Genomic DNA, 24,093 nt, shown 5'->3' with positions numbered 1-24,093 from the left:
GCTTCCCTGGTTGCTCCATATGTGCCCTGACTCCCCACCGTGTGGTAAGTCCCTCGGACCTTGCTGGTCGACACCGAAACATCTTTCTCCTTTCTGCGTGGGTTGCTATTGCCAAGGCTTATTGGGTCCAACCCGGGCACCAACACCACAACACTCGACATCCTTCGTTGGACAGCTCGATTCCAGATCCTGGTCATCGTCGACGCCTCCTGGTCCTCGTGGCTGAAGAGTCAAGCTTCACCTGAAATCACCCGACATCGGTGGGCATTCGCCTATCGTGCTATTGTTCACTGGCTAGTGACCCAGACTCTGTCCCCTCTGCTTTCAGGTTCTTCTCATCTTCGATCCAGGCTTGGATCACACCGGACACTTTCCACTTCGACGGCATTAGCACTTTGCCGCAGATCGCCATTGAAATCAACAACGATTCCCGACACCAAAAGACACCTATGCACCGGCTTCCCTGGGTGAGATAACTCGAGTACTCCGGTTCTCCAGTGGGCGTTTGCCCTAGAACCCCTTAAGTCTAAAGGAGTTTGCTCAAAGTCCTCTCCGAAGTGTCCTCAAGCTTTAAATTTCCCCACCGTGACTTTCCCCATTGAAGTTAACAGCGATTTGTGGCTGTGTTCTCACACTGCACGCGTCCCCCGTGCGTCCCCTCTGTCAATAACTTGGGTGGTGCGTTGTGGCCCTAGCAGTCCTACAGGCTCTAGGCCTTGTATCTAGTCAAGTCGTGATTCTTGTAATGCTGAGTGCTCCATATGGAAAACCATGGAGTGCTCCAGGCTTCTAATTGTCGATAGAAGCCCGGTGCAACAACATTCCAATGTTTAACCAAAGCCTCACGGAGCCCTAGGGGAGTTCAATCCACGCTGTCTCTGTGAGGCCTTTGTTTGACAAATTAGAACTTTCTGCCCTCTAGGGACGGAATGTTCTAATAGCCTTTGAGCCCTCCTTAGCGGGCTCTACCAGCCATTAAAGGCCCACTCCCTCCAGATTGGGACTTTAAAGCTGGAGCGGGCCTTTAAGGGCCGGTAGGGCCCGCCACGGCGGGCTCTAAGGCTATACTAATAAACTACTTAAGGCTCAGGAACAGACTGTCAACTCTCTCTTTTGTATTGAAAGACCTTTCCTCAGATGTGGGAAATCAAAAATGTCATAAACAGAGGTCATAACTACCTCAGTTGTAAAATGTAATGACAAAAATGATCAATGCAATCAATTGATCAGGTTTGTTTTAAACCAGCTGAAAATATAAAGGATCTGTCGGTCCCACTCACAGTATCTAATACACTGCAGGAGAAGAATGTATCAAAAGGCGCTGTGACTGGATCAAGAACTAATGATAATCCTCTTGTGATTGACTTCTCTGATCTCATTTCCGTCTTGTTTGGCACCGATGGAAGTAAATTAAAGCGCTCGTGTCAGTTGACAGATAAAACAAAGTCCATTAGACGCAATGAAGACATGTAAAGCTACTAAGAATAAAAAAGAAACCTGCTAAGAAGCTTAGATACAAAATAAAAAAGTACAGGAAATTGAAAATTGTGTTAATATTACAGATTCTTAAATAATTACTTCATAGAATACTGAGAATCCAACAAATTCGGCGAATCAGGAGGTGAACCAGGCGTGCCTTATTAAAAAGGCACTTCTGTCTGTCACAAAACGCTATTACCTACCCTCTTCTAGTTGCATTCTCACTTAAGAAAATTGTGTTCTGAATCAGACAGCAACGCCTATGAAACAAAGGAACAAGGCTTCATCTAATGAAACAGTCATTGCTCTGTTGGTCATTTGTCTAAACCATTTATTATTTTTTCTGACCCCTTCCCCACCTTTGAGGAAGATTAAGTTCTGAATAGACAAAATATTTTAAAACTGTTTTATAACATTCATGAACTCACACTCATCTCCTCAGGTGACATTGACTGGGTTAAAATATCTTCCAAGTGTATAAATGGTTAATCCTATCAAGAATAAATTGTATTTTTTATTTCTAACACAAAAGTGGTGCAAATTTTAAAATGTATAAGAAGGGTATAGATTTAATAGTAGATTATCAAGACCCAACGTATACAGCACATGTTTTTGATAAAAGGACAATGGTCAATTATGTTCTACCATCACATATTAAACAGCAGGCTGAAAATATAATGGTTTTCCATCAACATGGCCATAGATAGGTCTATGAAAAAATCTATGTCATTTTTTCAGGATGGTGAAGGAGCTGAGGGACCCTGGTCTTGGCTCCATAAAGTTTTGAATTCAGCCTGATGGCGGGAAAACCATTTGGTCTCTATGCAGTTGGAACACTGCTGGGCTAAAACCTCGTATGCATTTCCAAATTTTGCTTCTCTTTGTGACTCATTTTTGGTAGTCTGTTTGCAGGAAACTAGGACCAGCAGGGAGTTGGAAATGAAAGACTTTAAGGTCTTTTCTGTTCCTGCTATTCCTTCTTTAAAGGGGCGTGCTAAAGGGGGTCTATGAATTTTATTGAAATCAGTTATGGGCTGGCAATACCTACTAGGTTGATTTTTTCTTCGAACTTTGCAATGATGATTTATCGCTCTGTTATAGATATACAAGATGCTCTGGTGGAATATCTTATATGTAATGTTTCATTTTCACTCACCTGTGATTTTAAGGACGATTTATCAACTTTACAGAAGGTAAATAAGAATTCAGAAAATTTGTTTCCTAATGCTATTTTATTAATTGTAGGGAATTTAAATGCTAAGATCTCCTCATCTCTTAATCAGAAGTATAACTTATCTTCGCTCTATACACTTTTGGGACCTTGAAGATCCATTTCTTCAAATAGAAGGAGTGATAAGCGGACCCCTTTATTACTTGAATGGGCACTAGGACTAAATGTAGACTTAGTAAATCGCAGGTTAAATGACCTCCCCTCTGAAAGATTTTCATGGGTGTGTGATACGCTTAGGTTCCTATTAGATTATGCCTTTGGATTCTAAACTAATTTCCAGTATTGCATGTAGTCCCAATTTTTGGAGTGGTCATCACCAGTTAACAGTTGCTCTTAACTCGCCAATTGATCTTCCAAAAATTGGCACCAATGACAACAGGATCATAAGATCTTGCCTAATTGGATTTATGTAATTAATCCAAATTTTGATGTAGTTTAAGGATGTATTTTCAATCTATGGTGGAATTCTTTACAGGCAATGTAAAGATTCCCTTCTATGAGGATTTAGTCAGAGAAATCTGTGCAGCATTGGCAGTAGCGGTTGCTGTGCGGGCGGAGTGGTGAGGCAGGGAGAAAAACAGGACGATGAACGAAAACAGAAAAAAAAGAAAAGAAAAAAACGTACCTGACGCAGGCTGGCGCTCTTCTGCTCGAAGTCCTGGCTGCAGCAAGGGGTCCCAGATTACCCTGCGGCCAATCCTGATGCTGCTCTCATGTTTGAAAGCAGCATCAGGATTGGCCTGAGCGCCCTCGATTTGCGCTCCCAGGGAGACTGGGAGTCTGTGCTTTCTGTCTCCAACCCAGCAACACAGCTGGGGTTGAAGACAGCTCAGTGTGTATGTCGGTTTGGCCGACCTAAGACGGCCTGCCAAACCAACATGCGCACTGATAGCAGTGAACACCAGTCCCTCCCTAGACTGCCCCCGCGATGGCCCGCCCCAAGACTAGAACTTGAAAAATTAAACGATAATAACATTGTTTTATTTTTCAAGTTATGAGGCTGGTGGGGCGGGGGCGACATTCCTCCGCCAAAGTGGAGGAGCCACCACTGAGCATTCGCCAAATCATTGCACCACTTTCCTCAAGCCATCTTCTACTCTTGGAAAGAGCCTACACAATCTAAATTGTGAAAAAACAAAACAAGAGGCCAAAGTAGGGAAATTAGGGTGGTTTTTACAGAGTGCTCTTGTCTTGAGAAATACCTATAAGTTCTGTGTATAACTGCAAAGTGCTTGGGTAAACACTCGAAAAAAAATATTACTTTGGACGAATTTCTCATTTCCAGGCAGAATACCTGCAGTAGCAGTGGGGTAAGCCACAAGCCCCAAGCACACATGTGGCTAGAAGGTCACTGACAACATCCCTCTTGCGCCTGGAGGCGCTTTTAAAACTCTGTGGTGGGTCCCGTAGCGTGAGGCTAGCACAGGACGCGTCCTGATGAAGTCTGGGCTAAGAGCAGGCCCATCTGCGCCCATCAGGGGCCAGAAAAGGCTGGACTGGGCCACCTCTTAACCCCCCGGCTGGGCTCACTTGGTGTGGTATATCCCTATTTAGAAGACCTTGTAGTAAGTAGCTGACTCGCTGTTCTATTGTTTACTTTTGTTCTCATGGTGCAGTGAAGAACTCTCTGCTGATGTCTCAGGGAGTACATGACACAACAGGGAAAGGGAAAGCTGTGCCTGCCACGGTGCCTATGGTCTCAAGCCACGCAACCACCGACTCTTTCTTGACCAAAGCTGTGGAGGCCATCTCTAAGAAAATTGACCAGGCAGAAAGGCAACTGTCCATAGGGCCGGAGGTTCTTCTCTCCCATTGTCTTTGAAGGGCCAGCAGATGGACACCTGAAATACGCAGGGGAATGATCCAGTCGTTTCTTTGTCGAATTTAGATTTTTTACACATTTACCCTCGTCTCTGAGGCCCCTTCTCCTGGCACCCCCATTAGCAGGGCCCCTCTGGTTTCAACTTCCAGCACTGACATGATGCCTCCCCTGGGCCACAAACAGAAGCGCAAAACCAAAATACCTGATGAATTGTCTGTTACATTGAAGGGTTTGCTGGGACAAACTGCTAGTAACCACCCTGAGGCAATGGAGGACTTCCTGGCACCTCACTGACTTATTGACTCCGTTTTGGGAGAACTTGAGAAACTGGCAGCAGACTCTAGGGAAATGCTAAGCAAATCAGAGAAAATATGGACTTCTATCAAAATTGTATCCCCACCCTTACCCCTGATGCTCCTGGTACGCAAGTTGATATACCCTCTTCTGATAACTTAAGGCGCCGACAGCCACGTACCTGCAAACCTACATCTCTTGGCCAAATGAGCCAGCAAGTTGATGCCATGTGACATGTGAGGTGCTCCCTGGCTAGGGATTTTTCTTTCCGGTTCTAATCTCCGGAGTTCTACCCCCTCCTTGAAACTTTGGACTCACCTGAGGCTATATGTGATGGTGGCCCTTCAATCTCTCCAATTCCCGCGATTTTGGCTCGTAATCTTCCAATGGACCGTGTATTTTGCTGACCTCAGGGCCGGAACAATCATGGTTGCTGTCTGGTGGAGCTGTTTTATCAGCTATAGAGGAGATTAGGCTCTGGTTCACCCCCTCGGCCATCACTTACCCAGCTGGACATTGGACATGGTTTCCCTCGTATCTCCGCTGTGTCTCCTTTCCTCCCCCACCCTCCGACAAATCCATCCCCTGAAGTACTTTCCTCCTTGCCGGTCTACTTGACCCGATCTGCATTCCCTACCCGTTTTTACCTTCCCCCTTTTCCTTCTTTACCCCTAGGACCTGTGTCCTGGTTATGTTATGTGCTATTACCTCATGTCTGTTTAATACTGTTTGTTTTTCCCTATGTTATACTTGGCTCCTGTAATTGTTGTAATTTTGTAACTTGTAGCTTACTGATCCTCATGTAAAGTGCTCTGATACCTGCGGGTCTAGCCAGCGCTAAATCAAACTCTGCAAATAAACAAAAACTCGCTCCCGGTAGTCGCTGCCCCTGCGTCTGTCCTTGCTGCAGAGGGACCTTCCTCTTGTATTGTTGATAATGGCTCTCTGTTACCAGTAATTAATCTTCCCCCGACCGGTGGCCCCTATACTGTGGTCTTGACTGGGATACCAGGGCTTGCTACCCATTACCAAGAATCCACAGGCAACTGATTAATAAGGTATCTCACTGGCTTGGTAAACACACCAGATTTCATTTAAAGCAGATTATAAGAACATTCTGATGTTCCTTGGATAGGGCCCTCATGGAAGTCAATTGAGGTAGATTGTGTGATTATTAATGTCAGATATCTGGAAATAGCATGCAACATTCTGATAGGGTCCTCACAGACATACTCATTTGATATTGGTATCAAAACACTACAGCTGGGCTTTTTTAATAGAACCTCACCGTTGTTCTCAAGCTTAGCTCAGCCCTCAGGTCTTGGGGATGTTGATAGTGTTGTAGTCAGTCATCTGGCATACCCCAATCATTTCGCACCCCTTGTGGACCTTAATGGTCTACACTGACTTCTAGAGCATGCTATCATGACAACACTCAGGTGGTCCTCAGTCAGGGCCTCCGTCACAGGTCAATTGAAAATTTCATCCCCCCTTCCCAGTAACTCTGTGACACCCTAGCCAATGTCTTTCACGACAAGAAATCTTCAAACTACAGAATCTTCAAAACCCAACCCATCACTACCAACCCCCTAGTCTCGTAGACCACACAGACGCCTACGCCGACAACAGGCTTACCACTTGGAACCAGCTCAACACGCAGAACACCGCCAACATCATGCACTCTGTCCAATCTGGACTTCCCATGGACCACATGTTCAAACAGCAACAACACCAATAAGTGCAAGCACACAGGCATCTTCAATGCATTCATCACCTCAACCACCTATCTGGAAGATTGGAAACACGCAGAGATCAAACCCCTCCTCAAGAAACCATCCGCTGACCCCAATGAGCTCAAGAACTACCGACTAATCTGCCTGCTCCTCTTTCCTGCCAAAGTCAATCAACCAGCAACTCAAGGACTACCTAGAGAGCAAACAGCCATCAGTAGAGGTCCTGGGCCACCACAACTGAGATACTAATGCAATCTGACAAACATCCTCAATGTTGGGCTCAAAGCAGCCGATGTGCCAGTAAGTTTGATGCACTGGCAGGATGCAGGAGACCAAGAAACCAGATAACCATATGAGGCAGAACAACAGCTTGCGCCCGAAACATCAGGATCATAGCCCGATGTCCTGAACTTGCTGCAGAGGTGGAAATGTCCTCTGAACCACCATACCTAGGATGTGCCTTATGAAGGGGATCCACTTTATGGGCTGAAGGAGAGTCTTTGGTACATTGAAGAGAAGCCAAGGGTGAACAGCAATGAAACCATAGCCAGTAGGTGTGGCTTCAGGAGGCAGTTGTCGATGTATAGGAATTCATGTTTCCCAGACCTGGGGGGGGTGGGCCGCAACCATCAACATTACTTTTGAAAACACCCAGGGAGCCAGAACAGGAACAAACCAATATTTTGAACCCACCCTTCTTGAGGAAGGGGTTTAGCAACCTGAGATCCGAGACAGATATTCAGCGTTTGTCCTTTCTGGGGACCAGGAGCTAATGGTTGTAGCACCCTGTGCTCCTCTCTGCCTCGAGTACCACACTGATCGTACCATTGGCAAGTACAGATTAAACATCTGCTGACAGGACAGTGGCATAATTCAAGACACTTGAGACACAACTGAGGAAACGGGCAGAGGATTGGGGTAACAGATGTAGAACATAACTAACTTTAACAAAGTTAAGGACCCATGTTTTTTAAGTGATGGCGCACCAGGTGGGCAAACAAAAATGAACTCTGCCTCCTAAAGGCCCCATGTGAAAGGACGGGGAGAAACTAAAGTGTTTTGGCTCTGCCTCCAGCAGGTGAGGACGAAGAGGAACACTGCTCCTGCTGTTGGTTGAGGCCTCTGCCCCACCATTGCCCTTGGATCCACAAAAGGTGGATGGGCAAGGTGTCGAAGGGTCAGGACCCTCAAAAAGACATGAAAATTTACTAAACTGGTGGGGATACTGGTGAACAGGGTAAATCAGCCCCAGGGATTAAGTTGTCAACCCCTACTGGCTTTGAAGTAATCCAGAGCAGAATCTGACTTTATTTCCAAAAAGGCTGGACCCATCAAAGGTCATGTCCGTTAAAGAAGCATGTCAATGGATAATCAGATTGGTACCCAAGGCGTGAGCTACGAGGTCCATGGTAACCAAGCAAGCCTGCAAGACATTCTTGTCTGCATCCTTATTATCAATGTACAGTCTGAGAAAGTTTTCGGCCAGAGGGGGAACATTTCCACTGCCCATACTCTGCACGGCATGTGTACAGCGACTTACAAGGCACGCTGTGCTCAAATAGCAAAGAGCCAATGAAGTGGAGAACAAATGTTTACCTATGGAGTCGATTTTCTTGGACACTGACCTTGTTTGTGAAAGTCCAGGACCCCTGCAGACCCCTGCAGCCATGCAAACTACCATTACAAAGTAGGCAGTCTCCTCTATTGGGCGATCTAAAGGGAAGTTGAGTTCAGTTTCAGGTGAAGTGTCGATGCCACAATAATTTTGTACGTTTAAGTAGAGGTTGCTTCCTGTGTACTGAGAAGGAAGAAGGATTAGTTACAATCCTGTAATCCTAGTTCTCATCCAGGGAGTATGCTCATCAAAGTCATAGTCTATGAATAATCCCCGCCCATGTGCGGGATCCCGGAGCATATAGAAAATACATAAATATATATATATATATGCCTGGAATACCATTTGAAAGTGCTAATAAATCTTCCCACTAAATACATCTGCTGCTTCGGGGTCCTTTGTCTGTTTTGGTGTGGAAAATCGCTGTGTGAACAGAAGCCCAACACATTTCCCAACTGGCAAAACTGCCGCAAAATTACATGAATTAGCATACACACAATAGGACTGTCCCAATCCCTAAGGAAGAGAGAAAGAGCAGTAAACATTTGCATACAACAATGCTTTATTGCCATAGGAAAAACCTGTAATTGCAGGCATTTGCCAGTAGGCTGCAGTAGAGTATAAAGAAACAAAGAAAAACTGACACCTTGCCTTTAAGGCATTAGAGTAGAGGTACCGTGCCTTTAAGACCTGAAGGCAACCCCCTGCTCCCATGGTACACCACCGGTAGCATTTGGACAGTTCTTTTTGAGGTGCATAACACCTGAGTAGATCCAAAGTAACATCTCATAACTTTATGAACATGCTCGTCCGGGGAGGTGGGCGGGAGCTTATGACTTTGATGAGTATACCCCTGGAAGAGAACTAGGATTACAGATAAGTAACTAATCCTTCTCATCCAGGGGATACTCATCAATAGTCATAATCTATGAATAGATTAGCAAGCTCATACCCAAAGTCTTGCGGACGAGCAAAAAAGCATACATAGAGACATTGAAAAATTGTACATTTCACATACAACTTATGCAAATAAATTCCTCAAAGAGGCCTGTCCCACTTGGGCATCGGCCTGTGTATCTGAGTCTAGGCAATAATGGTGGGTAAAGCTATGCACAGACCGCCATGTAGCAACCTTGCAAATTTCAGAGATTGGGACATTACGAAGGAGAGCAGTAGTAAAAGCTTTCCCTCTTGTAGAATGCGCATGAGGTCTACCCTGTAAAGCCTAGTTAGCTAGTTGATAAAACAGAGCTATACAGGAGACTATCCAGCGAGAAATAGATCTTTTTGAGGCTGACAGACCGGTATTAGTGGTTCCATAATTAACAAAAAGCCAGTCAGATTTCCTAAGTGGAAGGTAAAACTTCAGAACCCTCCGGAGGTCTAGAGAGTGTAAAGACCTCTCCGGGGGAGTTGTAGGTTGAGGAAAAAAGGTAGGTAGGGTGATAGACTGGTTGACATGAAAGTCTGAGACTACCTTAAAACCTGGGTATGTCCTCAGTACCATTTGTTGGTGTGAAATACTGTGTACGGTTCCTTACAACACAGGGACTGGATTTCGCTAACCCTACGGGCCGAGGTAATTGCCACTAAAAAAGCGCCTTTCCAGGTCAAGTGCTACAAAGAAGCCTTGTGTATAGGCTCGAAAGGAGCATCCATCAGCTTAGCAAGTAAGATTTAAAGGTCCCAGGGAGGAGAGGGGGACCTCACTGGTGGAAACACTTTAAGCCCTTCTAAGAAATCTTTGACCACAGGCATAAGGAAGTATGATGTCTGAGAAGGTGACTTCCTATAGGCTGTGATTGCCGCTAAGTGAACCCTGATGGAGGGGTACTTGAGGCCTGACCTTGCTAAATGCAACAGATAGGGTAGAATAACCTGCTCCTGACCGTGGATAGGTTTAAGAGAGTTGTCAGGACACCATATGAAAAACCTCTTCCACTTGAAAGCATATGACTTCCTAGTTGATGGTCTCTTGGCTTCTTTGAGAATGTTCATGCAGTCTGCTGGGAGGTCTAGGTGTCCATACTGTATGACCTCAGGAGCCATGCCGTCAAGCGAAGGGAAGGAAGGTTGGGATGAAACACCTTCCCCTAGTCCTTGTTCAACAAGTCTGGACGGCAAGGAAGTCGCCGGTGCGGGACTTCTGACAGCTGGAGGAGATCCGGGTACCACCACTGGCATGGCCACTCCGGCGCTATCAGGATCATCCTGGTGTTGGTCCTGTAGAATTTCTGAATCACTGCCGGGATCAGCGGCAGGGGAGGAAAGGCGTACAGCAATGTCTGCGACCAGCTGATCAAAAGTGCATTCCCCCGTGAGCCCTGTTGGGGGAACCTGGACACGAAGACGGGGCATTTTGCATTTGCGGCGTCTGCGAACAAGTCTATGTCCGGTACAGTACGCCCCATAGATGAAAGATCTTCTGTGCAACTTCTTCGTTGAGCACCCAATCGTGCGCTTCTACGAAGTCTCTGCTTAGGCAGTCCGCTTGGATATTTTGTATTCCTGGTAGATGAACTGCCACGATGGAAAGACCTCTTGCCAGGAGCCAGTGCCAGATGGCTTGCACTTCCAGGGATAGTACTCTTGACCTGGTGCCTCCCTGCTTGTTCAGATAGAACATAGTTGTCGTGTTGTCCATCTGAACTTGGATGTAGTTGGTGCGCAGAGAGGGGTAAAGAGATTTGAGCGCCAGATGAACTGCTCGAAGCTCGAGGAAGTTGATGTGGTAGCTTTGCTCTACTTCAGACCAGAGGCCTTGAACTTGAAGCTGATCCATATGAGCACCCCAGCCTTGAAGAGAGGCATCCGTTTTTGGCACCTTGTGGAAGAGAGACACGATCCTCCCAGTGACCTGACCTCTGAGACCATTGGTCCTCGAGAGCCTGCTGCAGAGACCTCATGTGAAGGCGTACATTGTGCACAATGTAGATGCACAAATCCATCGATCCCAGGAGAGAGGACACTTGCCTGGCTGTGGGACTGTGATTGTCCAGTAGAAGATGACACTTCAGGAGCATGAATGACAATCTCTCCTCCAAAGGACACACGTTTGCTTGAACGGAGTCCAGGAAAGCGCCCAGGTAATGAATCCGTTGGGAAGGATTGAGTACTGATTTTTTTAAGTTGAACTGCAACCCCAATGAGTTCATCAGGTTGAGACAGAACGAAAGATGGTCTTGAAGCAGAGCCGGAGTGGAGCTTTTCAGCAGCCAATCGTCTAGATAAGGATAGACTAGGATCTTCCGCCTGAGGAGAAAAGCAGCCACCACCGCCATGCACTTTGAGAATGTCTGTGGCACGGATCTGAGGCCAAACAAAAGCACTCGATACTGGTAGTGCTGGCGTCCGATCTGAAACCTGAAAAACTTTCGGTGCCTCACTGAGACAGGTATGTGAAAGTAGGCGTCCTGCATGTCGATGGCACACATCCAGTCCCCCTGATGGAAATGGGGAAAGGTCTGATGCAGGTTTAGCATGCAGAATTTTTCTTTCCGAATGAATCTGTTTAGTAGTCGTAGGTCTAGAACGGACCTGTATTCTTGGACTACTCCTCTTTTTTGGACAAGAAAATAGCGGGAGTAGACTCCTTGATTCCTCTGCAGGGAAAGAACCTCCTCTATAGCCTTCTTCTTGAGGAGGGCAGAGACTTTGTCCTGCAGCAGCTGACTGTGGAAACAGGGAAGGAGCTTTACTTGAGGAAAGACCTGCGGAGGAGGGGACTTGAACCTCAGCAAGTAACCATGCTGCACAATATTCAGCACCCATCTGTCCGTTGTTATGGATCTCCCACTCTTCCAGATGATGAGAAACAATCCCTCCCACCGGAGTGGCGAACAGTTGCGGAGGAAGCAACAGCTCAGGGCTTTGGTGGCTGTTTGGAGGCAGACTGCGGCTTGTTATTGTTGCCTCTGCCAGGACGTCTGTGCTGAAATTGGGTTTTCTGTTGAGTTTGGGAAGACCATTGAGGGGTTGGAACCCTCTGCTGGTAAGGTCGTTTATCCCCCTGACTAAAGCGCTTTTTAAATTCCTTACGCTTTTCCAAATGCACAGCCTTCACAGTGTCCATTTCGGATTTCATTTTGGTCATCTCATCGTCAGCGTGTGAACCAAAGAGAGAAGAACTATTAAAGGGGAGGTTCAAGATTTTCTTTTGAGCATCTGGTTTGAGGCCCGTGAGGCGGAGCCACGCCGAACGTCGTGAACAGATTCCATGGGAGTAGCCATGGGCCGCGAGGTCAGAGGCGTCTGCTGCGGCACTAATGACCTGGTTTTCTACGAGTCCTCCCTCCTGTAGGATTTCGACAAAATCCTGTTGGTCTTCTTTCTGAAGCTTCTCTGTGAAGCGAGTAAGGGAGTCCCAGAGGGACCTATCATACCTCCCAAGTAGAGAAGAAGCACTGGCCATCTTCATATATGGGATGCATGTCGTTACAACGCATGCTTTTACAACGCATGCCTTTACGATGCAAGTTTTACAACGCAAGTCGTTACAACGACTTGCGTTGGGGGGCACTGGATAGTGAATAGTTTATTTTACTATTCCAACTCCAGTCCCCGTGGATAGAAGGGAAGGTGTTGGATAGTAAATTAAAACTATTCCCTATCCTAGAGCGCCCCCCCAGCGCAAGTTGTTGTAAAAGTTGTGTTGTAATGGTTGCGTCGTAAAGGTACTTCGTTGTAAAAGTTACGTTGTAAGCGCTGTTCCCCTCATATATGAAGCAGAGATGCTGCAGACCTTCCTGCCAAACGAGTCCATGAGTTTGCTATCTTTCTCGGGGGGTACCGAAGATGAGGTAGAGGCCGAATGAGACTTCATGGCAGCCGCCATGATAACGGAGTCAGTCGGAGGATCCGATCTTAGGAACAGGGGGTCCTCTGCGGGCGCCTTGTACTTCTTGGCAAGCCTTGGTGGAACAGAACCTACCACTGCAGGCGTGCGGAAGGTAGCCATCGCCGGTTCAATGAAGCCGGGCACCAGAGGCACCAGAGGACTGGGCGCTGTCCGGTGATGAAGAGTGTCAAAAATTATAGCGGTAGGGACCACAGGAGTATGCAGAGAGATGTTCAGCTTCTTTGCTCCCTGCCCAGCACATCTGTGAAGGTTGCGATGTCATCAATAGGTGAGACTCTTGAAGGAGGAGTGGAGGAGAAGGTCGGAGAATAGTCCCGGACCATAGACCTCGTGGAAGAGGACCAAGTTGGAGATCTAGTGCATCCTCTGTGATGATACCTGTCTCGATGATGGCTGTGCCTACTCCTGGATCTAGACCGATGTCTAGGCGGAGATCTTGGTCTGGGGAAGGTCTTGGCTTGGCAGGTGTTCTGGGCCGTAACAGAGAGCGTGATCTGGTAGGAGATCTTGGTCTGGGTGAGGGTCGTGGCCTTCGTGGAGGAGACTTAGCTGGTCTGACCGGAGTGCTTGTCCTCGGAGCAGACGGAGAGAACGTGCGGGAGTAATCAGAGCCCGGAGTACTGCGACCGCCCGAAACAGCTCCCTGAGGACAGTGAGGTGACACACTGCGTGATCTGTCCGCAGACCTGGGGGACGCTTCTGGAGAGATCTCCACTATGTTCAACTCAGGAGATGAAAATCTGTCCCCTGATGACCTGGAGCCAGGGGACTCCACAATCACCGGGTCCTGTTCCCTCGACTGCGAAAGCTTCGATGTCGAAGAAGTTTGTGTGACCAATGGCTTTGAACGAGGCCTTGATGTTCTTGACGTCGATCATCCAAGCCTTGGCGATTTCAACTGCGATCTTCGGCATCGTCGGTGACCTCGACGTCGATCTTTGACACATCAGCAGCCACAGTCTTCGAGCCCGTAGTGTGGCATCTCGACGTCGACTTACTTGGCTGCAACGGAGACTTTCGACGTCGCGATGGTGATCGAGAAGGAAATCTTCTTCCTTCCTTCCCTATTCTGGAGGCAGGAGATGCGGAACGTCGCCCTTTTTGAGCATGCTTTCTTGAAGAAGACGTTCTGGGACCTCCATGGCCACCGACCTGATGGCTTTTGGCTTTTGTCTTTCTCCAAGAGAGCATGAAGTTTAATGCGTTCTCTGTCGCGAAGAGTCTGCCTAGAGAACTTCTGACAGTGATGGCACTGGTCAGGGTCGTGTGCAGATGGAAGGCACACGATGCATACTGCGTGTGGGTCAGCCAGTGCCATCTTCTTGTCACAAGAAGGACACTTCCGGAAGAAAGCAGGCATTCTGACAGAAACATTTTTGCGGAACACCACAAAAAACAAAGCAGAAGCCTTAAAACCCCAGAAGATGTCAAATTTCCTGAGAAAATTCACTCAAATTAACAATTTCAGTCAAACACTGAAGAGCTCAAGCTCCAGGATCCTCACAGAAGGAGCCAGAAAAAAGAACTGACCCAACTGCCACCTGAGGTGCACCATGGGAGCAGGGGGTCGCCTTCAGGTCTTAAAGGCACGGTACCCCTACTCTAATGCCTTAAAGGCAAGGTATCAGTTTTTCTTTGTTTCTTTATACTCTACTGCAGCCTACTGGCAAATGCCTGCAATTACAGGTTTTTCCTATGGCAATAAAGCATTGTTGTATGCAAATGTTTACTGCTCTTTCTCTCTTCCTTAGGGGTTGGGAGAGTACTATTGTGTGTATGCTAATTCATGTAATTTTGCGGCGGTTTTGCCAGTTGGGAAATGTGTTAGGCTGCAAATATATGTTTTCACATATATATACAGATATATTTATATGTATTTTCTATATGCTCCGGGATCCTGCACAAGGGCGGGGATTATTCATAGATTATGAATTTGATGAGTATCTCCTGGATGAGAAGCTGGTCTGTCACCTTGTTGTTGTCATGATTCCCGGAGGGGCGAGGGGGGGGGGGGGGGGGGCTGGGAGGCGTCTTCCAGTCTGCTTCTGCTGTAGTACTGTCACCAAGACAAGGGGTCAGGTAGGGCGTCTTCCAAGGCCCCTAAAGTTAAAGCAGTTACCTGAGAAATTGGTGAGCGTGCTGCAGTCAGATCTGACATCAGAATCAATGTGGTATCAGGAGGGGGGGGCGGGGGGGGGGGAGGCTCTAGAGCCGAATATGTCTTCCAGTCTGCTGTAGTACTGTCACCAAGACAAGGGGTCAGGTAGGGCATCTTCCAAGGCCCCTAAAGTTACAAGCTGTTACCGGAGTAGTTGGTGAGCATGCTGAAGTCAGATCTGACATCAGAATCAATGTGGAATCAGGAGCCGGTGCCAATTCTGGTATAACGCCAGTGTATGCAGTAAAAACACTGAAACGTGGGTCAGTGCTAGCGAAAGATGGGGAGGGGGTCACATTAATCTTACCTGGAGCCCCCACTGTATCTGTACGACCTGAAGAAGAATCAGAAGTAGGTGGAACTGCTCTGAACTACTGCAGCATGACCGCTGGGAGGCCTTAATCCACTTATTCAATAGCAAAAATACTGTTGCACGTTGTACCTTGGTCAAGAGAAGGCCATGAAAATATTGTTTCACACAAAAGTCCTCGTTTACATTTTTTAGATACCCCTAAATGGAATGAGGAGCAGGAAGAAATATCATTGGGAAAAATTAATGTATTGGGTTCATATTACAGAAAAAAGAGTGGTAATAAAATAAACCACACTTTATCTAACATAGAAAATGATTACCTCTAGAACTTTGTGACAGGAGAGACATTCTGAAATGCATCCTTCTCTCTCTAGATTGAGGGGCTTATTTATGGGCCCTTGCTTCACTTTTGCGGCGCCAGTGTGTCACTTTTTGTGACGCACCAGCTGCGTAAAAAACGCACCACGTTGCACCATATTTACAAAGTGACGCATCTAGATAGATGCACTGCGCTACTTCTAGGACGCAAATGCGTCTATATCGGACGCCTGCCTCATGGCAGGTATAAGACTGACACACGCATATTTAACATGGGTCTTGCCCATGTGTAATGACCCATTGCTGGAGTTGCATCACTTTTGTGACACACTCCAGCAATGCGCCATCTTTGCACCTATAGATACGTCAGAAATATTGACGTATCTGTAACTCCTTGCGGCGTGATGTATCATACTGTAAATATGACGCATCATTGGTGACGCAAGGAGGGCTCATTGAAACGGGACGCATAGCTGTTTTCTCGCAATGAGTCACTAAATAAATGAGGGTCTGAATCTCAGTTGGTTGAGATTGCTCCAGAAATTATACTTAGCAAAGAGACTTAAATGTGCATTTGGGAACCCAAATAAGGTTTACAGATATTACACGTGAATGCAGCCAACGGATTCTTGATTCTTTGTAATGCCCCATATGCATTTATAAATTTGTACAAAGCACTTTTTGTGACTACTGCAAATCCGTGATTGTTAAATAAAACAAAATCCCAACCAGCGGCGTGCCTGGAGGGGGAGGGGTCTGCCCCAGGCAGCACTATTTTGGGAGCGGCGGCGGCACAGTGCACTAACATAAATGCATTTATAAATTTGTACAAAGCACTTTTTGGGACTACTGCAAATCAGTGATTGTCCAAATAAAACAAAATCCCAACCAGCGGCGTGCCTTGGGGAGGCGTCAATCTTATAGCACGTTAAAGCGCTACCAATGACTGTCCTGGGCCAGCCCCGCGCTGTGCTCCTCTGACACGCGCCACCACCATGTGCTTTGACTGAGTGGAGATAGCAAAAAAATGCTCCACACAGAATTTAATCAGGCAACATCCCGAAACACTAGTTGTTGACACTTATCACTGCTCATCTATCTAGAGGACAGAGGAAAATGGACTTCATTTTCCATACAAACAGGCCTGACCTCTGGAGCACCATCTTTAACTCACTCCTCCCAGTCTCCAAAACCACCTTCACAGAACACAACCGTAAACTAACAATCTCCCCCCTGTATCAACAGTCCCTGACCGGAGACATCTCCATTACCATTTTTGTGAATGGCACCATACTAATTCAGGCGAAAGATGAGAACCTAGAGTTCTTCGACTCTCTCTTCCCCACACTAAAGATGGCAACATCTCACTACCCACACCCTCCGATCCCCTCTCCGCCTCCAAGGTGTCGGAGCACGATTTTGCCACCACAGCGACCCCATCCCCCCCGTGCTTAGTCACTCCGCCAGTAATACGTCACCCTCTGCCTTAGCTCCCCCTAGCTCCCAACCCCCTCCACCACCCATCTCACCCAGCCTCCCAGAACTCAGCCCCCCTCTCATCCCCATTCGACCCTCAACCCCCATCCCCTAACACCCGAAGCACTCCTAGATCTCAGTCTCCCGCCTTTAGAGAACCAAGACTCCCAAACAACTCCGATTCACCCCTCCACCGCTAACCTCCACTCAATAAGTTCATTTTGATGCCCCCAGTGAAGAAAACTACCGCCTCCAACTGGAGCTCAACCCCCTCCTTCTCTAGCCTTCCCACAGTCGAACTCTAAACCGGAGTCAGCTCCCCCCCTTCTGCTAATCCCCCCAGTATTGACTCGTCCTAAAGCCCCTCACACTCAGGGCTCAGCTCCTTCCACCCTCCCATCCTCTCCCCCTCACTCAAGCGGATGCAACGCCTTGACCTTCTAGAAGCACAGATCGCTACCCTGATTCATGGCCTGAAGGAAACCTTATCCTCCCTAGGGAACTCCAGCTGCCCTCCCCTCACTCCGCAACACCCCCTCTCAATAGGATTGACTCACCGCCTCCCAACCGGTCCCCACCCCCCCACCCCCCCCCCCCCCCAGGTTCCCGGCCACCACGCACTAAACCCCGGACTGAGTCGTGAGAAGACAGACCCAGGAGAACTATTCCCACCCTCTACCCCCAGGAAGTGATCACACTCGTCTCATCTTACGAACTCCCCATTAACCAGCTAGCTCAGGCTCCTCCTCTAAGCTCTAATCCCATCTCCTCGATCCAAGTCATTACTGGAGTGGGTAGGGACCCGTCCCCACGAAGAGCCACTAGACCCCAAACTTATCTATCCTCCATACCCAGAGCCAAGCCTGACAATCTGAAACCAAAAGAAGACCCTCCCATTAACTGTATGCTTATAAACAGCCGGTCTGCCGTCAAACATGCAACGGAAAAAGCAGAAGCCATCCTCTCCCATGATCTGGATGTAGCTTTCATCAGGGAAACTTGGTTTAACACCATGTCCTACCCCACTCTGGGCATGCTGGTGCCGCCCGGTTTCTCAATTATCCACAAAGACAGGCCCGAACACAAAGGTGACGGCATAGCAATTATTCACAAAAGTGACCTCTCCATCTCCGAAATTCCCGCCTGCCTGCATAACTCCTTCGAATGTCTATCGGTCAACTTCAAATCGCCCACCCATAGTTCACTTCAATTACATCTCCTATACCACCCTCCAGGCGAATTTAGAGCTCAGTTGTCGGACCTGATCACCCAATCAGCACTCAACAGCAACAACAGAATAATTCTGGGCGACCTCAACCTAAGATGGAATGAAACAAAAAACCTGCTCATTCAATCTCTCAACACCCTCCTGCAAGACAGCGATATGATCCAACACTGTTCAGAAGAAACGCACCATAAAGGAGCGATCCTGTATGCAATCATTGTGGACAAAAATGCAATCACGATTGACTACATCATCCCGGTGGACTGGTCAGACCACCACATCATTCTTTTTCATATCAACCATCCAGCCCTATCCCTCCCACCCACTCAAGCCTCTCCTAAATAGGTAAGGAACACATCCCGAGTCCCCCGAGACAAGATAGAAGAAGGACTAAGCTCACTCCTCCCTAACACGACGGAGCCCCTCTCAACCACGGAACTCACCTCACTCTACCAGTCCAACTTGGAGCTCACCCTGGATCAGCTGGCACCTCTGAAACCTAAAAAACCCAGAAGCATCCCCTCTAGGTCTTGGTTCTCCACAGACATAATTGAGGAAAGAAGACACCTCAGATCCCTGGAAAGAACCTGGAAGAACAACCCCTCCTCCCTCCACCAGGATCAACTCAAGGCAGCACGCAAAAACTACTATAATCATATCAAGAGCAAAAAGTCAACCTTCTTCTGTTCTGCTCTAGATAATGCTAAAAACCGCCCCAAAGAACTCTTCAACATCATCAGGAGTCAAACCTCCAATCCAGTGACAGCCAACATGGTGGCGTCCAAAACCCACTGTGACAACTTTGCAAGCTTTTTCAATGAAAAAAATCGCCAAAATTGATCGATCATTCAGCTCTAAGCCCTCTCCCCGCATGGAGATCCTTACTCCAGCAACAAACCACAACGCCCCAGTAACCTCGTCTATCCGCTGGTCATCCTTCCGGCTTGTCCAGGATGAAGCGATAAGCAATCTAATCGCCTACACTAAACCCTCGTCCCACTCCCTCGATCAGCTACCCTCGAGACTGACCGGCAAGATCATCAACAGCTCTTTAAGCGAGGGATCCATTCCAGATTCCCTCAAAGTAGGACAAGTCACGCCGCTTCTAAAAAAACCTGGCCTTGACCCCACAGACATGAACAACTTCAGACTGGTATCGAACCTCCCTCTCTTATCCAAAATTCTTGAAAGATGTGTGCTGTCACAGTTAACCCAACACCTAGAGAACACTAATCTACTAGATCAACACCAACCAGGATTCAGAAAGGGCTGCAGCACCGAAACCGCAATCCTAAATGTCCTAGATGATCTCCACTTGTCACTCGACTCCAACCAATGCAGCCGTCTCATCCTCTTAGACCTCTCGGCTGCGTTCGATACAGTTGATCATACCCTGCTACTCAAAGTGCTCCAGGAGCGAGCGGGCATTTAAAAGACGGTTATAAAATGGTTTTCCTCTTTTCTCAACAACCGCACACAAAGAATAAAAATCAATAGCTTTGAGTCAGACCCCCTCCACATTAGTAGAGGAGTTCCACAAGTGTCAGTACTCTCCCCGTAACTTTCCCACATCTACATGGAACCCCTCACTTCACTTCTAAGGAACTCCAACATCCCCTTCCACCTCTACGCGGACGACACACAACTCTATCTGGAAACCACATCGATCGCAGACATTCACAGACTGAACGGTACACTCATGGAGGTCCAACACTGGCTCTCATCCAACCACCTGAAACTCAATGAAGAAAAAATAGAAGTGCTCCTCATCTCGAATAGAGATGAAGACCCCCAAATAGTAGAATGGCTCAAAGCCTTAAACGCCCTCAATGAAATTCTTGCGCCATCGGACTCTGTGAAATCCCTAGGGATTACTCTCGACCCCAAACTGGACATGAAAAAACACATCTCAAAAACGCCAAAAGTGTGTTCCTTAACCTGAAACTTCTCTACAAAATAAAACCCTTCCTCCCCCCGAAAGATCTGAAACAGGCCACTCAGGCACTGGTGCTCTCGAGAATTGACTACGGCATCACAGCTCTGACTGGAACAGCCACATCTCACCTGGGGGCCTCTTACCACCACCCTCAATGCAGCAGCAAGAATGGTCACAGGAACAAAGAAATATGAGCACATCTCACCGGCACTCAAGGAACTGAAATGGCTCCCTATAGTCCAACGAGCCAGCTTCCGTACAGCCTGCCTCACACACAAAGCCCTGCGGGAAACATCCTTTACAACGCAACTTTTACCACGCAGTGCTATACATCGCAACTTTTACAACGCAAACCATTACAACGCATTGCGCTGGGGGCGCTCTAGGATAGGGAATAGATTTAATTTACTATCCAACACCTTCCCTACTAACCACGGGGACTGGAGTTGGAATAGTAAGTTAAACTATTCACTATCCAGCACCCCTGAACACAATGAGTTGTAAAGGCATGCATTGTAAAAGTTGCGATGTAAAAGCATGCGTGGTAAAAGCATGCGTTGTAATGTCATACATCCAGCCCTGCACACAGGCAAACCAGAATATCTGTCCGCCAAACTCAAAAGGGCAGGTCAGTCTAGGAACCTCAGAAGTTCCAACACGCTCCTACTCATCCCTCTGAAATCACGGTAACAATAAACCTCAAATAAATCCTTTGAGGGAAATGCTCCCAGGATCTATAACTCCATCCCCCTCCCAGATCAGAATGACCTCCTCCTTCCCGAAATTCAAGATTCTACTCAAAGCCCTCTTCCTCGAGCGCTCTTTTATGCAACGAGAAACCCATGTTTGACTGTGAAAGACCGCTATCTCCCCCTTTGATATCCCTGAGCCGGATGATTCGCTCTTGATCTCCGTCCCGTATTGCTCCCAAGTTGATGTTGTGCAGGCTTTTACTTCCCGCTTGTGTTCCTTGTTCTTGTTTATCGTTCACATTTTCTTTTTGGTGCATATCTGTATTTGCTGTGAAGCACTCTGATAAACCTTCGGGTCCAGCTAGCGCTATACAAAACTTCAATAAACAAATAAATAAAAAGTATTGGTGGTGGTTTTGGGTCCCCAGAGCACATCCCCTTTGTGCACGTCCACACTGCTTTAATGGGGGGGACCATGTTTGGTCACTTAATGTCAGCTGCAGATCCCCGAATAGTGTAATGTATGTGCAGGTTTGTATTGTGTGAGGGAGAGACCAGATAATTGTTCACCCTCTCTGATGGTTGTCACATGCTGTTTTTCTGAGTCCCCAGATAGATCATGCAATCTATGTGGTCTCCCTTGTACTGGCGGTGTATTCAACTGTGTAGCCTTGGACTGTGTCATGAATGTGCAAGTAACTTGCATGATCGAGGCCACATGTCCCTTGGACCTCTTTCAAGTGCTCTCCGACCTTTTTCTCCAGCAGCCCCCCGCTACCTGCCATGGGCGGCAATCTGATGGATACCGGTTCTTCCAAGTTTATGTGAAAAGATGGTGCTGGGCCAATATGATTGGAGGATGAATGAGGCTATCAGAAGTAATCAATAGATGCCATAATAGAGGGTTCAGGATCTTTTTGTCCTATGAGTAAATCAATTATTGTGTTATTATTAGGCAATGGCTTATTCTGTGGGGCATTGTTAAAAAGATCTAGTACAGAAGAAACTACACCATTCTTATAATTTGGTTTCATGCTTTGCTTGCTACCAGGTGGTTTGTTGGCTAATTTATTTGGTTCCCGATTCGCATCCCGATATTTGTTGTTGCTTACTGATTTAACAACATGCCCACACAAATAAGATTTTCTCATACATATTCACTTATAATACAAAAGCGGTGTCTTTCATTGCTCAAAGAAAAACAGATGGCAACATACAAGCACACTTACTTGAATAAGTCTTTAAAGTTTAACCATCCCTCTTGGCGGCCTTCAGGCACGATCAGCTTGGTCTTCACAAATTGGCAATCTGAAATAACAGCGTCTACTTCGCGCGCCAAAGTATCACTGGTAATGATGCAACTGGCCTTTGAAGCCTGTAGCCTGTAATGAACGTCTTTAGGGGTCAGCTGAGAAGTCGCAGGGATAAGAACAATGCCTAAAACACATATAGGTTCACCAGGTTATGGTAATCACAGATTCCTCTTTATTACTTTTTCTTTTATAACGTTGTTAGTTTATTGGAAAATATACCAATTACATCTTAACCATTATATACGCATGCTATTAAAAAATAAATATAGTTGTCCATAATAGATATAGTAATGTAACATAAATAAACTTATTCAGCATTAAAAGCTTTAAATAAAAAAAATAACAAACAAGAATACATATTAGATTGGAGGGACCTAAATAAACAAAATACATCTCCAGAATGGAGATACATTGGAATAGAGGGAGCGTATGGGATAGGGACTATAATATACTGTAATAGATCCGCAAAAAGTCCACATATCTAGTAAAGTGAACTATGAACTAGATACCCTCCAGCAATATGAATCACAAAAATTCATAATTGATAACCTGATACTCGTTTTTAAGATTAAATTACATCTTTTCAATTCAATAAAGACTTGACGGTAACAGTAAACAGTTCTTTATCGCTTAATTATAACAACACTTTTACTTTCTAGGTGCAAGGTAACAATGAGCAATCATTAAACTAAACTGCTAGCTTAGATAAACTGGTTTCAAAAGATGATACCAAAATATTTTGTTTGCTGTTTCTTTCAATCAGACTTCGTTCTTTTCACACTCTACAATCATGTTAACGAAAGTGAAATTGGGACCCCATGCACTCGTGTGCCACTGTAAACCAGGAATTCAGCAAAGAAGAAGCTCATAGTCTGTCTTGCCTTCATTTAATACTATACCTTTATAGCACAATGTATCATCCCATGATTAGGGACGTCCCCTTGAGCACAACTAAGATCCCACGAAGGGGTTGAGACTTTAAAGAATGTCAAGTACACAAATCTTGAATCCTTAGTAGAATTAAAGTCTGTGAAATGTATTAATAGTTTTGATATTATGTCTTCATATCATAACAACATTCCACATAGAGTTCGATGAGCTCAATCAAAAATGTTCACAGGCATTTTCTTATCCCAATGCATTCCGGTCTAAATTAGACTTTCGTCAGTGGACATACTCTGAAGCCCGCCAGATACCGTCCACAACAACAATTCCAAACATTTCAAGGAGACTTCGAGAGCTGCCATCGTCTGTCTTGTTGTCCTTTTGTTACTATACCTTTATAGCCCATAACAGGCTATACCGGCCATTAAAGTCCCGCTCCAGTGTTAAAGGCAGGGACTGAAGGCGAAGCCCTGTAACAAGAGAGTAGCCCTTTAATGGCCGGTATAGCACAGCTACGGCAGACTATAAAGCTATTCGAACATTCCAACCCATCAGGGCACAATGTTCTGATTAGTAAAACAAAGGCCTCACGGAGCCAGAGGGGGTTGGAACCCCCTTAGGCTCTGTAAGGCCTGTGTTCCTAGCTGTTGCTGTGAATGTTCTACAGCTAACAGCTGTGTGCAGCCTCTGGTTCTCCCCAGTTTGGCTGAACTGCTTTTTGTAGTTCAGCCAAGCCAGGGAGATC

The 24,093-nt window shown here is 46.6% G+C and overlaps 1 protein-coding gene across 3 annotated transcripts in view; it reads right to left on the bottom strand.

Moving 5' to 3' along the window:
• The window catches only part of ACSM3 (acyl-CoA synthetase medium chain family member 3), a 599,327-nt gene that overhangs the window by 297,422 nt on the left and 277,812 nt on the right, over window positions 1-24,093 (bottom strand). For all 3 annotated transcript variants that reach the window (XM_086940799.1, XM_086940798.1, XM_086940800.1), the window contains exon 4: window positions 22,380-22,587. In XM_086940799.1, the coding sequence (XP_086796925.1) occupies window positions 22,380-22,587 (208 nt within the window). The remainder of the gene's footprint in view (window positions 1-22,379; window positions 22,588-24,093) is intronic.

This window comes from Lissotriton vulgaris, chromosome 10, assembly GCF_964263255.1.
Source record: "Lissotriton vulgaris chromosome 10, aLisVul1.2, whole genome shotgun sequence".
Taxonomy (NCBI): Eukaryota; Metazoa; Chordata; class Amphibia; order Caudata; family Salamandridae; genus Lissotriton; species Lissotriton vulgaris.
Note: the sequence above shows the minus strand (reverse complement) of the source record. Positions and strands in the feature narration are given on the sequence as shown.